The sequence below is a fragment of the Juglans regia genome, chromosome 2 (assembly GCF_001411555.2).
Source record: "Juglans regia cultivar Chandler chromosome 2, Walnut 2.0, whole genome shotgun sequence".
In the NCBI taxonomy this organism is placed as follows: domain Eukaryota; kingdom Viridiplantae; phylum Streptophyta; class Magnoliopsida; order Fagales; family Juglandaceae; genus Juglans; species Juglans regia.
This window is the reverse complement of record NC_049902.1, coordinates 36,831,343-36,847,919: the sequence shown is the minus strand read 5'-3', so window position 1 is coordinate 36,847,919 and position 16,577 is coordinate 36,831,343. Positions and strand designations below refer to the sequence as shown.

Below are 16,577 nucleotides of genomic sequence, written 5' to 3'. Positions count from 1 at the left end.
GTTCTGGGTTCTGGGGTTCTTATAGTCAGCTTTCGTTGATAGAAAAGGAATGCAAAAGAAGTAGAACCCTGTGATTATGGCCCTCAAATATAGTGATTTGCTGGATAGAATGAGAATATTTTGTTCTGACCAAAAGTCCTTCTTTTAAGTAGCTGATTGAGGTAATTAATTCAATTTCAAGAAACTTAAGAGTCGAAACTTAAGCCACACTAACCATATATATTGTGACTGACTCGATTAGGCAATCCCAAATTCAGCAGCCAAAAAAAGGAAGGGAGGAGAATAAAAAGGATTTGTCTCATTTCCTAATTTCAACAGCTCACTTACCAAACAAACAAAGACGAGCATTTTCAGTAACTGGAGATCGAACGAGAAATGTGTCAAAGTCAAAAACTCTATATAGAAGTTCTCAAGGAGCTGCAAATGCACAAATGGTTTTAGTGAAAATTCAAGTTTTTTTGGTTTTTATTTTTTTAAAATGGAATTTGAATTATCAGTACGAGCCTTGACAGTTCTACATATGTAAGGGGGTGGGATTTCGAACACAGGTATTTCATTTACAGAACAGAATCATATATATATATATATGTTGTCAAGCTCTTGACACTCTAGCCTTACTCTTGAAAAATGGCTTTCATCTTACTGTAGATTTTGGCCAAAATTAGACAGTCCTAAATCCCATATTAATTATCTCATGAAATTACTAAATACTGATTATTGCATCTGCTAAATGATAATAGGAAAAAAATCTGACTCACAATTTTATCTAAATTTGAAGATCTCTAATAGAAAATAAATAGACAACATAAAGTAGGTCATATAATATTTATGATCCATTTAATGTTGTAAACCTCGCTTACTATATCTACCTCACTTGAAGCTCTCAAGTTCGTACAAAAACTCGAGATCATTCTACTTATTATTTCTACACCACACACCTACTTTTATTTTTTATCTTTTTATTTTTTTCCTTAACAAGTATGTGGCCTAGAGAAAATTTTTAATTATTTTAGCAGGAAAAAAAAATGTACAATACAGGCAGCTGGATAGAAAGACTCCTCATTTTAACGTTACGTGTCATGCGGTGTAAGGTATTTGAGAAGATGTATTTTTGTTATTGTTTCTGTCACACATAACCGACGTGCCATGTCGCTGACTCGCTATTAATTCAATTACATGTTCATACAAACTAGCCACCGTTTGAGATTGAGCCGCATACCGTGTTCACACTTCAGACATCATGGCTGTGATCAATAAACATTCATACTCATCTCATGCACAATGCACACCAAAGAATAATCATTTATGATGGCTACATCTTAAACAAAACATAAATGCAAATTGCAGACTACAATAATTCCATCATCACACGTACCCCTCAAGAATCTATCATCAAATTACAAGGGAAAAGAATGAACATGCCTACAAGTTCGAAAAAAAAAAAAAAAAAGATGAGAGAGGATGAAAGAATTCACTGCTCTTCGGGAAATTTTGGGATTGGCCTTGTTAATGTTCCATGCAGCTAGCAAAGAGCTCCCGGTAACACAGAAATGAGAAATACAAAGAGCACAAAATAATGTGCGAACGTGTTACATCTTTCAGGATAGAAAAAGAGCAGCAAGAAGCATTGCTAGATATGTCAGGAAGAAGCATGAAGCTAGCTTGGGTTTCCCATTCGGCGGAGTTGGAGCTACTGCTGAAGTTCCACCACCTGGGCTGGTACTTGGGCCTCGTGGAGAAACAGAGGGCAAAGGTGACTCCACCACATCTTCAGTTGTCAGGACAGGGTTTGGAGCCTCTGCTGGTGGCATGTAGGTTTCAGTAATGACTTGCATGAGACCACCAGGTGGAACAGATGACATGTAAGAAGGTGTCTTGTTGCCCAAACCTAAGCATCGATTTCCTGCATTACACAGAAGCACCACTGTATCGGCAACTAGACGCAAACTTGAATAGCTCTATTCGACCAAGCCAAAAACAAAAAAAATTTATATAGCACAGCCAACTTGATTCTTAAAGGTGCCTGGAATAAATAGAGGCAAGGTGTGGAATATGTCTTAGCTGCAATACTGCATTAATATTGACATCCGCCAACATTTCCCCATAAAAAGTCTCAAGACACTGGGCCAAACCCAACCCAATGGGTATGCCCATCAGAGGGCCAACCCTGGGGGCTGACTCTCCTCAAGCTATCAGCAGCAGGTACTTCGAGTGGTATTTATAGCCAGGTAGTGGTGAAATAGATGTAAAGTGCTCACCCTAGAGAGTTAGCTAAACAATTTTCCTTACAGAAACATCACAATTCAAACCCCAGAAGCTCAAGCTATCTCCCCATCACTCACTGTAAATCATTGTGAAATCCTTGTCCGTAGTAGCAAATACCACCACAAGTATAGGAGTATACCGTCTTGTCATATTTCAGCAGGAGATTGTGCATCCCATAGGTGGAAGTGAAGGAAGGCTCAACTTCATAAAACAGCCATCCACGGGTCATCGTGAGGTTTGGTTTGTATGAGCAAAGGAACGAACCCCAAAACCTGACCCCACTTCCACATGTATATGCTGATATATACCAACAAATTAACACAGTACACATTCTAATTTGAATACCAATGAGACCATCTATATCAAGTATACAGTTGCCAGTATGACCCAGCTTATCACTCAAAATTTCCCCAACTTGATATTGATATAGAGCATTTGGTATACAGATGTGTCAAAACGACAAGAAATAAAGATTTTCAATATAAGTATTTCTGCATCATCAAAATAAAGAACTTCAATATAAGTATCCACTTACTTTTGTATCTAGCAGCTGTCTTAGGGAAGTCGGTGATGACACCATCAACTTTGGCCGCCATGACATATGTGTTGATCTCCACATGTGCATCCGAGTAGAAGTCATATGCTTGGGACACAAATTCATTGCTGAATGTTTCTACATAGACAGGGAGCCCAAATGATTGCAGCTTTGATACGGTATCGGTAGTACTAGTGATGAATGCCTGATTTTCAGGAAACACAGACTCCTTGCCGACAACCACAGAATGGGCGAACGTCTTTATGTTCTTAACAGTTGAGTCGAGGGCATCACGAATATTCTCGTCAACCTTATACACACACTCATAATTTTTTTTGTCCTTGAATTTCATTAGAACAGAACTATTAGCAGACTGAATCATAACTTTTGGGGATGCCTGATTATCATAACCAGCTTTGCTCAAGGCATCAGCGACTGCATCGGTTACACTTAATCCCTGGTGTGCAAGATAGGCCGCATGCTGAAAGGAAATGAACAAAACGAAAATGGCATCATCAACAGGAATAGTCAGGTCAACTCAAGGTGGGAAGAAATCTCAATTTCTCAATTGGTGCCACACAAATTGCACATCCAAACGTCTTTGAACAGTATGAAACATGATACTTTCTGCACCAAAGTCAATATAATTTTCCTTTTTGTTCAAAACAGATGAGGATGTACCACCACAGTGGAATAGGCATCAACAATGTGAGTCCACAGGAATGTTTTTAAGCTACCCACTCTTATTTGCAAAGCTTCCCCTGAGCCCATGCACAAGTTGTGGAAGGTGAACCAATTTCTGAATTACGTTATGCTTAAAATTTCACATTTTGATTTGAGGGGTCTGATCGGCAAGATTTTGAGAAGGAAATCATGAGGCAGGTAATATTAATATAGACCCAACGCAGATGCCAACCATAGCAATTCACACGCTTTTTACAACTTTATTTTATTTTTTGATAAGTACGCTTTTTACAACTTTATATAGACATCCATAAACATATTGGTACCACTCACCTCTCCTCCCACCTCAACCCCCTTCTACAAAACAAAGAAAACACAACTTTTACCATTGAAAAAGTTCTAACTTCTTGGGGGTTTCCTCAAACTCATGATTTTTCATCATGCAGGGTTTGACCCTCCCAATTGGTATCCGGCGAACCCTTTGGTGACACCCTCAGCCAATAACTGCCTGGTTTGTGTAGGACGGGAAATGTACATGCCTGGGATTACTAAGGTGCTCAAAGAGTTTTGAATACCTTCTTAGTAAACAAAAGGTCGGATGCTGCAATAGGCATGGCACTCTCTCATATAAATTACTAATCACGGATTTCTGGTTCGAAATCTCCCTTAGTTTCAGGTTTTTTCTCTTTTAAATTTCTAAGTAACTATAGGGAGGTAAGAGTAAATAATCACCTCTATGCTGATCAAGACACCAGTAAGGGAGCTCGCATTCTTTGCCAAGCCCAAAAACTCGGACAATGTTAGAAACCTCCCTGCATTTTTGTACTTTGGATTCCGGAACAACCTATAGGTGGAGTAAGGGTTTGCTATTGCCGCTGCAAGATTATTAGAAAATAATTAAACACAAGCACTGAAGTAACGTTCAGGACAAAGTACACAACAGAATATGAGTCAAATAACATAACCAAAAGGCAGCAGAAGATACAGAAACAGGGAAAGCAAATGCAAAATGGCAAAAAGGGGCCCTCTCCACACATAAGGATTTAGGGTGTCTCAACTTGGGCCTTATTTGTTCTCCTACTCAGTCCACAATGCTTACATGGCCTCCCAAAAGGTTAAGAAATAGATTCACTTTCACAGTGTAAAACAATTTTGATTGGATGAAGTCAAAACTGTCATAGTCTTGTATACATTTTACGGCATTGGCGGTTCTGAAAGAGTTTTTTTTTTTTTTTTTTTTATAAGTGAGTTCTGAAAGAGTTTTAAGTGGCTAGTTTGGAAATGCTGGCTAATTACACCTCACCACAAGCTGCATGTCAGTATGATTACCTAAAATCACTAATAACATCGATATAACAGTAATCCTCCATTTAATTCAGAATGTGTTATAAGGCTGTCAAATTTCCAGCAGCTACAATTTAGGTAGTAGAAAGGGAGGATATTTATCCCCTGGGTTAAACAATAACTGCAAAACAAAATTTTGAAGTATAACATTTTCCAAAGCACAAAAGCTTTCAATGAGGAGAACCAAATCTGACTTACGTGTCAATCCTTGAATCTCACTCCATGTCATGTTAAAGGTAAATATTCCAGTCCCAGCCTTAATGTCTGGAATAGAAGTTGTAAGGTTGCTATATGGTGATTGGGCAACCGTTGTGCTATCTATCAGATTTATCGAGCTTAAGCAGAATGGTGTTCCGTCCTTAGCCAATTGAACAGGGCAATCAAGGACATCTACTTTGTCTTCAATAGCTCTAATATATGCTAAGTCTGTGCAACCAGGATAATCTCCACTTGCTCCATTTTTGGAGATAACCAAAGGCTTTGCTGGATAGTAAACAAGGTGAAGGAACAAGGTTAACATTATCAGTCAGTTATGAGCAGGAAAAAAAAAGTCAAAGCTTTTATCAGAAGCAATATGAAAGAGTGATATACCTTGTGCTGAAGCATTATTGCCTAGATGAGCAAAGCAATCTGCAGTATGAGAAGATAAATCAGCATCTTGAAGGAAATAATGACTGAAATAAGTGGCCAATAATTCAATTATAAGAAACTAATGTTTGTGTCTGAGATTCAGAAAAGAACAAAACACTGTTTGCATCAGAGTTATCCATATATTTCTGTTATGCGATTCAATGCTTCTGTTTTCAACAATACAATTGCAGCACATAGGATGGAGAAATATATGCATGTACTCAGAGAAAAAATCCATTCGACTACTATAATAACTTGATAAGGTGCTTCGCATTAAAGGTAGCTCTAGGTTTGAGAATGAAATTTAAAAGTTTCCTAAAAATCAGAGCGATTTAGTAAACTATATTGCATAATGATTTCTAGCCCCAACCACAACCCCGTCAAGGGTCTGCCAAAGGCGGGTTTGTGGAAGTTTTTGAAGCTTTGCTAATAGATGGGGGCTTCATTAACTTCTCATCAAAACATAGGATGACTCGTGGTTGCATCTGTAGTAAGCTACCAATATTGCAACGAAAGGAACTCAATCAAGGCGATCTGAAAATGCGCACTAATATCACATGATTGCACCAAAGAAAGGTCAAACATTTCACATTGGAGGTGCTTCAAGGTCAAGATACAGGCCAAGGAAAATTCAAACAAGGGGTCAAGGTAGCCAAACCCACAAGGAATTAAGGCTTATTTGATTTGATCATTTCAAATAAATAAATCTGTCATAGGGGTTCAGATAGCCAAATCAAGTTTCAATCAGGAAGTTCCAAAATCAAAACCAAAAGAAAACCTGATAATGAACCTATACTTTATGATGAAAACTATTCTTACAAAGTGAATAAAATAATTTACCTCTTGCTGCCGATGAAGTAAGTGGGAAGTCGGTCAGCAGACCATCAACGGAAAAGTCACCATTGTCAATGAAAGACAAGTGCTCAGATAATGGATCATAACTGTAATTGAAGCTAAATGGAACGTCATTTGCAAAATCTGATGCAAACACTTCTAGCCCTGCCTTATGAGCATCTACGGCAACAGTGGTATGAGGTAGTAAATAAAGACTTGGATCTACAGGCCATATGTAACCTTTGGGAACGAGAATTCCAGAGGCAAAAGTCTTGATAAACGTAAGATTCTTTAACAGAGAACCATATGTCTGGTTGGTTGAAGGCTCAATCTCATCCTGTCCTAGAAACCTGAAGACCAGTTTTGTCGTTCTAGGATCAAATCGTTTCGTTATACTTCTTAGGAAACCCACCTCTGGTGATGAAATATAACCAATTATCACACTTCTCGACACCGAAAGTACAAAGCTTCTCATATTTAAATTGTGTTGCGTGAAGAATATATCATGCTGAAAAAGAGTTAGAATAACAGGGTTACTCAAAATGATAGCTGAGAAGCCATATCCTACATGATTGGAGAACTAGTCATACAACAAAGGCAAAGAAAAATTTAATGTAAGACAGTTTATAGTCTTTATTTTACCTGAATGTTCAACCATAAGCCTGGTGGCTTCATTGTTGCAGTCAAGTTTTGAACAGTGAGAATTTGGAAGCCATTGCCATCAAACTTATTAGTTCGAGAATAGACTCCTTGATTTACTGGTATTAAACAGAGAAATTTGCATCAACTGCTAATCAAAAGAGCATATTAAATAAGCAACAACACAGTCTGATAGCAACTATAACAGAATTTTGAAAGAGGGGAAGCATAACCACATTACTCTAAAGACATTGGAAAACAATATTTGAATCCTAATCATCCATATTCATCTCATACTCGCTTACGTGCATAAGAATTTACTTGAACAATAGGCATCCAACTATATGTAATAAAAAAAAAAAAAAAAGAGGATGGTTCACTAGACCTCTGAGTAGCCTATACGAGAGAGAAGTAAAGAAAAAGTTGCTAAGGACTACTACCCAGACTTACAGATGACATTAGTTGCCAGCTCACTAAAGGTGAAATCCACCGAAAACCATCCTTTGGTAGGAGCCCCATTAACAAGGTAGGTCTTACTCCTGCTGTTGTAAACAGTCGAAATGTCAGTTGCATTCTCCAACTTTATGTCGGGCACACAGATCCCAGCTCCATCCTTTGTCAATTGCACATCACACCATAAGAACACATCGGATACACTAATTTGCAGCGCCAGATCATAGGCAACAGAACTAGAATCAGGAAATAGCCCTGAAAACCCACCGCGTGCAATGACTAAAGGCGGTTTACCTACAAAATAATCGAATCATATCAATTAGCTCATGCAACAGGTAGCCAAAAATAATCACGAACGTTTCATGTGTGATAGAATCCCATGTCAAGTAGAAACAACAAGAGTGAGCGGTTACAATAATATTATTGGTCCTAGCCAAGGTTGGCTTAATTTAAGATTTCAGGTAGTGTCCCATTTTATGTCACACATGTAGCGGTGGAAATGTTTAAGGGAGCATCTCTCCAAAAGTACTTGCCAAATGGAATCTCCGCATCATTTTTACCTTTCAGTTCCCGAAAATTATAAAGTTTGTCAATTTCTACTGTAATATATGACCTAATAGAACCACAAAAGCAAGCCAACAAGACTACCGCTTACACGATGAGATTCTTTTAATTGAAGAAAATAAAAAGAAAAACTTGGGGGATAAATCAAGCTATTCAGATCAATTTTTGGAGATTACAATTCTTCATGTCTCTTCGTTTCACTTAATACATCTCGTCAGCTGAGTTTCCGATTTTCATTGCACGAAAAAAAAAAAAGCAACACGAAGCATGAAGATTCGTTTGGCTGTTGAGATTAAAAAAAATATATTCGAAAAATAGAAGAACGAGACCAGATTTTGTTAGTAGGAAATGCTCCTTACTTAAGAAGCTCAACAGCCGAACAGGATAAAAATTCTTCTTCACCCAGCTTCATCAACTAAGCTCGGTGACAACCCTGCCCCCCAAAAAGAACCAAAAGATACAAAATCGAGTTTTCCTTTACTTCGTTTTCTCGTCAACCAGACAGAAAATAATCGAGCAGAAAAATCACATAGAATTAAAAAAAAAAAAAAAAAAAGGGAGAGAGGGGGGTGGGAGCTTGAGGCAAAACGCATACCGCTAAGTGTAGGCCAGATACTTGTGTTGTTAGATCCCTGAGCAGAGACCAGAGCTACTACTACCGAGTGAAGCAGAAGAAGAAAGAAGGTTCGACCGCGTGAGTTAGACATTGCCGGAAAAACTCGCCGGCAAATCATAGAAGCTCGGTAACTTCCTGCGATCGGGTTTTCTCGGAAAATGTGCGCGATTTGCTCTGCTGTGAGAGAGAGAGAGGTGAGCTTGTGCTCTGAAGCTTTTCAGGCTGTACATTCTGGATTTACATTTATATATATATATATATATATATATATAAAATATTGTTTTTTGTGAAGCCTAAAATTGCCTTTGTACTTATTTGATTAACTATAATGTTTTAATTTTCGACGACGCGTATTCACGTTGCTTCGGAAAAGGCTGCTCCAAGTCGGCTTGCGAAGCCGAGTGGTTTCTGTTGTGATCTGAACGCGAGAGGCTGAGCAAAAATCTGACAATCTAACTCCGAATCCGAATCCGAATCCGAATCTGACTCCGCTCCGGCTCCGCTCCGTCTTCAAATCAGAGTCGGAGTTGGAGTTTTTTTCCTCTTGAAAGTCGGAGTCGGAGTCGGAGTCATTGATGAACCGACTCCGGCTCCGCTCCGATCCGACTCCGACCCTCCGCCTCCGCCTCCGACGTGACCCTCCGACTCCGCCTCCGATTTTATATATATTTTATAAAAATATGTGTTTTTCTATATATTAATTATTTAAATTTTATACAGCTATATCTTATATAGTTAGTTAAACTCAATAATATACTAGTTAAATAATATATTTATACTATAATATATAGACTAAATTTACTAATAATAGTTTAGTATATGACTATATGTAAATATCATACTATTAAAAATTTACAATATTACTACCATGTTGTTCTAAATTACTAATGTATAAATATAATAGCATGTAATACTAATGTATATATAATATACTATAAACACTAAGATGCATAATAACATCAACATGTAATATTGTAATACATATACTAATGGATAAACACTAATCTATAAATTTATAATAACATATAATACTAATGTATAATAACTAAAGTATTATTCATATCAATTTTATATAACAATATCTTGTATTAATTATATTTTTTGACCTAATAAATTCTCAACATATTCATTTTGATAAATATATTAGTAATTCTAATATACATTAGTATAATAATTAGATTTATGGCCTAATACTAATACTATTAGTAAACCACTTTAAGCCTATATATAAATTACTATATAAATACTATAGTATTAATTACTAATACTATATTACTATGTGATACTATTAACTATAGTGATATATTAGTATTAGACATTAGTATACTAATACTATCAGTGATATAGTTAGTGTAATATAATAATATTTATACTAATACTATTATATAGTTATACTAAATTAAAATCACTATAGCAAATATTAATATATAGTTATGCTAATCACTATAACTAATACTAATACTAATATAGACTATAGTTATAACCTATAGTATTAAAACTATACTAAATCACTATAACTTATACTAATATATTATATAGTTATACTAAATCACTATAACTAATACTAATATAATTATACTAATCACTATAATTATATATAGTATTAATATCACTATTAGTATAATACTATAATATATAGTATTAATAATAACTAATACTAATATAAGTATTAGTATAACTAATATTTATATATATTAATATATATATATATCAAGTATAAGAGATTAGAGATTTAATATATATATATATCAAGTATATTAGTTTATTACTAATATTTCATATACGGTGCCTTTTTTTTAATATTCATATATAATAATATATATCATATATTTTTTTATAAATTTTCATATATATATAATATATAAAATAGATTCATATTAGTTAGTATATTACTATACAATACAGCGCCGTTTCTATTGCAATAGGACTTTCTTTTTAATTTTTGAATGCATGTTAGTATGCTACTTGTTTTATTTAGTTGTATTTTTTGTTATAATCAAAAGTTTAATTAGTTTAAATTGTAATGTTGAGAAAATTGAAATTTGAAAGCTCACAAATTATTTTTTTTAATTTAAAAAGCGGGTCAAATATGAAGTTAAAAAAGACAAAAAAAAATAATAAAAAAATCCGACTCCGCTCCGACAGGTCGGAGTCGGAGTTGGAGCAGATTTTGTATGTCTCGGAGTCAGAGTCGGAGGTTGGATTCCGACAAAGTTGGAGTCGGAGTCGGAGGTTGGGCCCTCTGACTCCGAAAGCGTCGGTGCTCAGCCCTACGCGAGAGAGTGCGAGTCTGAGGTATACATTTACCATACTGCCTTATCTCAGTCCCAAACACGACGTGTCGGGCTACTTTGCATCTTAAATCTATCCAAATTCATTTTATTTAATTATTATATTTTTAAAAAATTTTAATAAAAATATAATAAATAATTTAATTTTTTTTAAAATTTTAAAATAATAATAATAATAATAAATAATATTTAATTAAATATTTAATTCATCTTAATTTAACTCAATTCAATTCAACATCTAAACACAATCTTAACGATCATGTTCGCGTTGAAAATTAAATCATTGTAACTTTTGAAATCATATTGCTAAATAATGTGCATGTAATTAATACAATTCTTTTATAAATAATAAAGAGTAACAGGGCATGTTTGGATAGAATAAACATTTTATTTTATTTTATTTTATTTTATTATTATAATTTTTTTAAATTTTTATATAAAATATAATAAATAATTTAAATTTTTTAAATTTTTAAATAATAATATTAAAAATAATATTATAATAATATTTTATTCAATTTTCAACTTTTACTTTAACTCATATCATATCAACTTATTATTCAAATCACATCTTAGTCGGGGTTTGGATAAAAAGATAATTTCATTTTATCTTATTTCATTTCAAAATCTAGACAAAACAAACAATTTTCAATTTTAACAATTCTTACAAATTTTCTAAATTTTAAAAAAATATATATGTTTCAAATTTCAAAATAAAAATTATATCCTAATAATATTTTAATTTTATTATATTTTTATTCAATTTTTTCTCTCTTATTTTTTAAAATTTTATAAAATATTTTAACTTATCTCATTTTCACTAAAATATCTCACTATTATTCACAAAATATTTATACTCGTTATTCAATCCAACCTTAATCAAAAGAAAATGATTTCTCTACAAAAATAATTAGAAAAATGATTTAATCATTAAAAAAAATTTATAAAAGTAAATTTAAAATTAAAATGTGATTTGTTAAAATAAAAAATTATTTTGTTATAAAAAATTATCATGTACGTCGATTTATAAATTTAATATTAGAAAATTTATTTATTTGTCCTAGACTCCTAGGAATTCTCAAAAAATTCTCACGATGTAACGTGCCCTGATTTTATTCTTACGTGGACAAATAATCAAGTCAACAGTCGCACTTGTATCCTGGCGCTAGCCTTCAACCGAAGCCGGCCATTATTTTCGGGACACAGCTAAATGGAACACAGCTAGAGCGGGCCCCACAACATGGCCATCTCCAACCTGGCAAGTGTAAACGTGGTACGCAATGATTGGGCCTACCAACCCATGATGTTAGCAAAACGCGCAAAAGAGTCTTGGTCTACGATAATAATAGGATTACTATATTTCTACCGATATTTTAATACCTATTTAAAATTTTTATTTTTTTATTATTATTTATATATATATTTTAAATATATACAACTTCACCAATAATTATAAATTAAAAAAAATTTAAAAAATAAATAAATAATAAGAAACAACAAACCTGTCATTATCCATTCAATACATACTAGGAAAATCCAGGCTTCAGACACAATAACAAAAAAATACTTTACAAATTAGCATATAAGTTCTTTTATTATCAGATAAAAATATCAGAAATATGTATTATTTAAAAAAAAAATGATATTTACAGTTAAAAAATATATAAAAATACAGTTCATTTTATTTAAAAAAAAAATTGAACTTTACTATTAAAAAATTATTTTTTTATAAATATCATATATATATTTTTTAAAATAGATTATTCTTACACAATTTATTATTATATCTAGGATTACTTTTTAACCAATCTTTTATTAGATGCGTTTAAAAAGTGATACCTTCGAAATACAACACCAACTCATTCACATTTGATTAATAAAATAAAATGATATTATTTTTAAATTAAACACATCAGATTAAAGTAAAAATAAAAATAAATGATAAAAAATATTATTTTACTCAATAATTGTAAGAAAGTGACGACGGATCTGTTTCTTTTAAGTCTTGGGACCCACCACCGTTGTAAACGTTACAGACTACGGGAACTGCTATGATTTCGAATTCGAGATCTAAAATGCATTTCGAATAGATTATTAATTTTTATATATTTTTTTAAAAGAATAAAAAAATTATAATATTATTAAAAAATATTTTTTTAATCATTTAATAAATAAAAAAATCCTATTCAAAATAGATTTTGAATCCCAAATTCAAAACCCAAAGAATTTCCCTACATACGACATGCACGACAGTGCAAGTTTTGGGACATAGATTGTGAAACGTCGGCGTCGGCTGACTGTTCTATCGTTGAGGAAAACAAAAATTTGGAAATTTCAAATTTATAAAAGACTTGGAGTTGAGTCAATGCGTAAAATACAAGTAAACGAGTCGTTTTTTATGTGAATTTTTTGGTTTTCTGGCTTTTGGAACCCTTCGATAATCTCTGTATCACCGATTACACACTTCCTATTATTCAATTTCTTTGCCATAATATTCCTATCTAAGTTAATTATTAATTAATTTAATGTTTCAATTTTAATTTAAAAAAATTATATAATAGTAATATTTAAAAATAAACTAAAGGTAAAAATATCATTATATTTTTTGAGTTTAATCACATTTTTGTAGAACCAAAATTTCAGACATTATATTTTTTAAAAATGATAGTTATAGTTATGAGTACACAGACGTGTTTTGAAAAATAATGTGATTCACTATTAAATTTTTTTTTTTTTTTATGGGACTCGTATTTATTAACTTTTTTAAAAAAGTTAATAAATACGAGTCCCATAAAAAAAAAAAAAATTTTAATAGTGAATCACATTATTTTTCAAAACGACTGCACGACGCTTGCGCATTTCACGATTGTATATAATGTTATTTATCATTAGAGTAATTCTACATACAATCGTGAAGTGCGTAACCGCCGCCTAATCGCTTTGAAAAAGAGTGGGATCTACTATTAAAAAATTAATTTTTTTTATGTGAGTTTCATATTTTATTCATTTTTTTTAAAATGATTACGCGGTAGTTACGCAATTCACGATTGTAAATATCTTTTCCCAAGTTAAAATGAGCGGAGCAACGCGGAAAGACGGGGGGAGCAACTTTTGGGGTCAAGTTGGTGGGAGGAGGGTCCTGAGAAAAAAAAAATAAAAAATAAAAAGTATATACCTTTTGATGCAAATTAAATGCGAAGACCCATTAGGATTGGATACCCTCTTTCCCCTCCAAACCACTACTTTTGTTAAGCCTTTTTAAGAGTCTTTTTCTATTATTGTTAGACTGACTCAACTTTAATTCCTGAAAAAATGAAAAGGTCTTCGGCTACTAACATTTTAACCCCAAAGTTTCATAAAGTGTGATGCGAATCATTCACACTGATTCTCCCACTTCTTTTCCAAAACCATCACTTTTCCCATCCAACCACTTTTTTATAAAAAAAATTATATTTTCAAATGTTTGGATAATATAATTTGATTCAAAATTTAAATATTACAAATCAAATCTTACTATTTAATTGACGTGAATATTGCACTTTACATACCGACTCAAAAATATTATAATTTTATGAACACGATCAAAAATTCAAATGCCAAATCTACCATTTCAAGCCAAATGCAAGTCACAAAATTCAAACAAAATCTCACGTAATTTAAACAACTTGCACATAAAAAAAAAAAAAAAAATGATACACAACCACTAGACTTTGTGATCACTACTATATTTTAAGCTATAAAGACTTGTTTGCATGATCTCCATACCTACTCAAATATTAAATATTTTTTTATTTTTTATTTTTTAAAAGAAAAGAAAAGTGTAAAACCCAGAACCCCCTAGAGAGAGAATAGAAAGAACAGTGTCTGATTGACGACCGATTCAACGAAGACATTGTCGTCCTCAGATTACTCCTGCTGGGAGGTTCTTAAGATGTGACGAAATCTGGAGACCTTTTGTCGGTAACCATGAGACGGTATTAGTGGGGAAGGAAACTTCTGTGGCAGAGAAGCCCATATGGCAGCACGTGGGGAGGACCACGATGAAAGAGAAGAAGATGAGGACTCTGATTGGTCCGTCACCTAAAATAGTTTACAGAAGTTGGTCTTCCATAATAAAAAGCAAGAGCTCACGTTGGAGGTGTGGCCTTCGATGTTTATCTCAATTCAATTGGATGGAGCTATCGCATTCAAATCCGCGGCAGAAGACTTGGTCAGACTCAAAGGAAAGTGGCATTTGGTTTGGGATAATTATAGGTTACTTCTTCCTATTACTAATTTATTTTATTTAATGATTAAAGAATAATTATTAATAAAACTTTTTTTTTCTTAATTATTAAAAATGTTAAAAAAATATTTCAAAAAAAAAATTATAAAAAAATAAAAATTTTAAATACACTATAAAGTAGTAAAAGAGTGACAGAAGAATAATAAGCATATTATTATCCTTTAATTTTAGGTGACATCTTATCAATGTTTTTAATTTCGTACCGTACCGGCCGGTACGGTCGAAATTTTTCGTTTCGGCCGTCCGATACACTAGATATATACCATACCGGCCGGCCCGGATAAATTTTACCACTACTTATATTTGCCGCCATATTTCCCTTTTTTTTTTTTTTTTTTTCGTTTTTTCAAACTACAAGTTTATTTTTTGACCCCCAATTTAGATTAGACTATTTATAATTTATATGTATTTATGTATTTATATATAATTTATTCATATATAAACTATTATTTTAGAATATAATTGTTATATATATTTATATATATAATTTATTCATATATCGACTATCCCGAAACGGTACACGAAACGGTACCGGTACCGAAATATTTCGTTCCAGTGTCTTGACCGGTACGCCATCCGGTACGGTATTCAAAACATTGCATCTTATACCTCTGTTACTACTGTTTTACTATTAAATTATTTCTTTATTATTTAAATTTAGATTAAAAATTCTAAAACATTACTTTCTTGCATAATCTAGAAGAAAATAAATTTAAACAATCAACGTAATCATGTAAATTAATAAAAAAATAAATTTAGTTTTATAAAAATTGATTTTCTTTTACTCTTTGAGTCAATTTTTATAAAATTAATTTTGTTTTTAATTAATTTACACGATTACATTTACGTTAGTTAATTGAATTTATTTTTTTCTAACTTATGGAAGAAAGTCATATTCTGAAATTTTTAATCCATATTCAAATAGTAAAAGAAAAAAAAAATAGTAAAACAGTAGTAAATGAAGTGTAAGGATATATTTTATTTTCTCACTTGAAATTCAAAGAGATTTTGATCCTATTTTTCTCTATTGAAACATAAATAAAACAGTTTATGTGGTCATTTCTAAAGGAATGTTTGTTTATTGTGCAAAAGGAAACAAGAAGTCCCTCATCCTCTCGTTCTATGTTATTTTAAATGATCATTTACTAAAGTATGGCATTTGTTACAATAAAATAAGTACATGAAAACAATGATCATATATATATTCTTTGTTTTTGATACATGGTAAAGTTGAATTCGATTTTTAATTCTCTTAGTGATAAATCAATGTGTTGTCAATTGTTCCAAAAGGCCATGGCTAATCGACTTATTTTTTAGCAGTGGAAATTTGGGTCACTTGGGCAGTTGGACGTTCATCCTCTAAAGAGTATATACTTTCTATTCAATGCTGCCTATTAAAAAAAAAAAAAAAAAACAGAAAACATAAAAAGAAGAAAT

At 32.4% G+C, this 16,577-nt stretch overlaps 1 protein-coding gene across 1 annotated transcript; it reads right to left on the bottom strand.

Annotated features, from left to right (window-relative positions):
• Positions 1-1,275: 1,275 nt before the first annotated feature.
• On the bottom strand, positions 1,276-8,791 carry LOC108984850 (glycerophosphodiester phosphodiesterase GDPDL3-like). Its single transcript, XM_018956929.2, has 9 exons — positions 8,544-8,791; positions 7,382-7,678; positions 6,935-7,050; positions 6,299-6,800; positions 5,420-5,458; positions 5,027-5,311; positions 4,217-4,359; positions 2,801-3,281; positions 1,276-1,903 (listed from the first exon to the last, which is right to left on the bottom strand). The coding sequence occupies exons 1-9, from the start codon at positions 8,680-8,682 to the stop codon at positions 1,599-1,601; spliced, it is 2,307 nt and encodes a 768-aa protein (XP_018812474.1). The 5' UTR covers positions 8,683-8,791; the 3' UTR covers positions 1,276-1,598.
• Positions 8,792-16,577: the final 7,786 nt, after the last annotated feature.

Bases quoted from the DNA above. Each gene is read 5' to 3' on its own strand.
- LOC108984850 (XM_018956929.2), bottom strand. From the start codon at position 8,682: ATGATTTGCCGGCGAGTTTTTCCGGCAATGTCTAACTCACGCGGTCGA. The intron at 7,051-7,381 runs GTAAGTCTGGGT...GTTTAATACCAG, and splicing joins GCTGGCAACTAATGTCATCT to TAAATCAAGGAGTCTATTCT. The intron at 3,282-4,216 runs GTGATTATTTAC...ATTTCCTTTCAG, and splicing joins GTGTCTTGATCAGCATAGAG to CATGCGGCCTATCTTGCACA.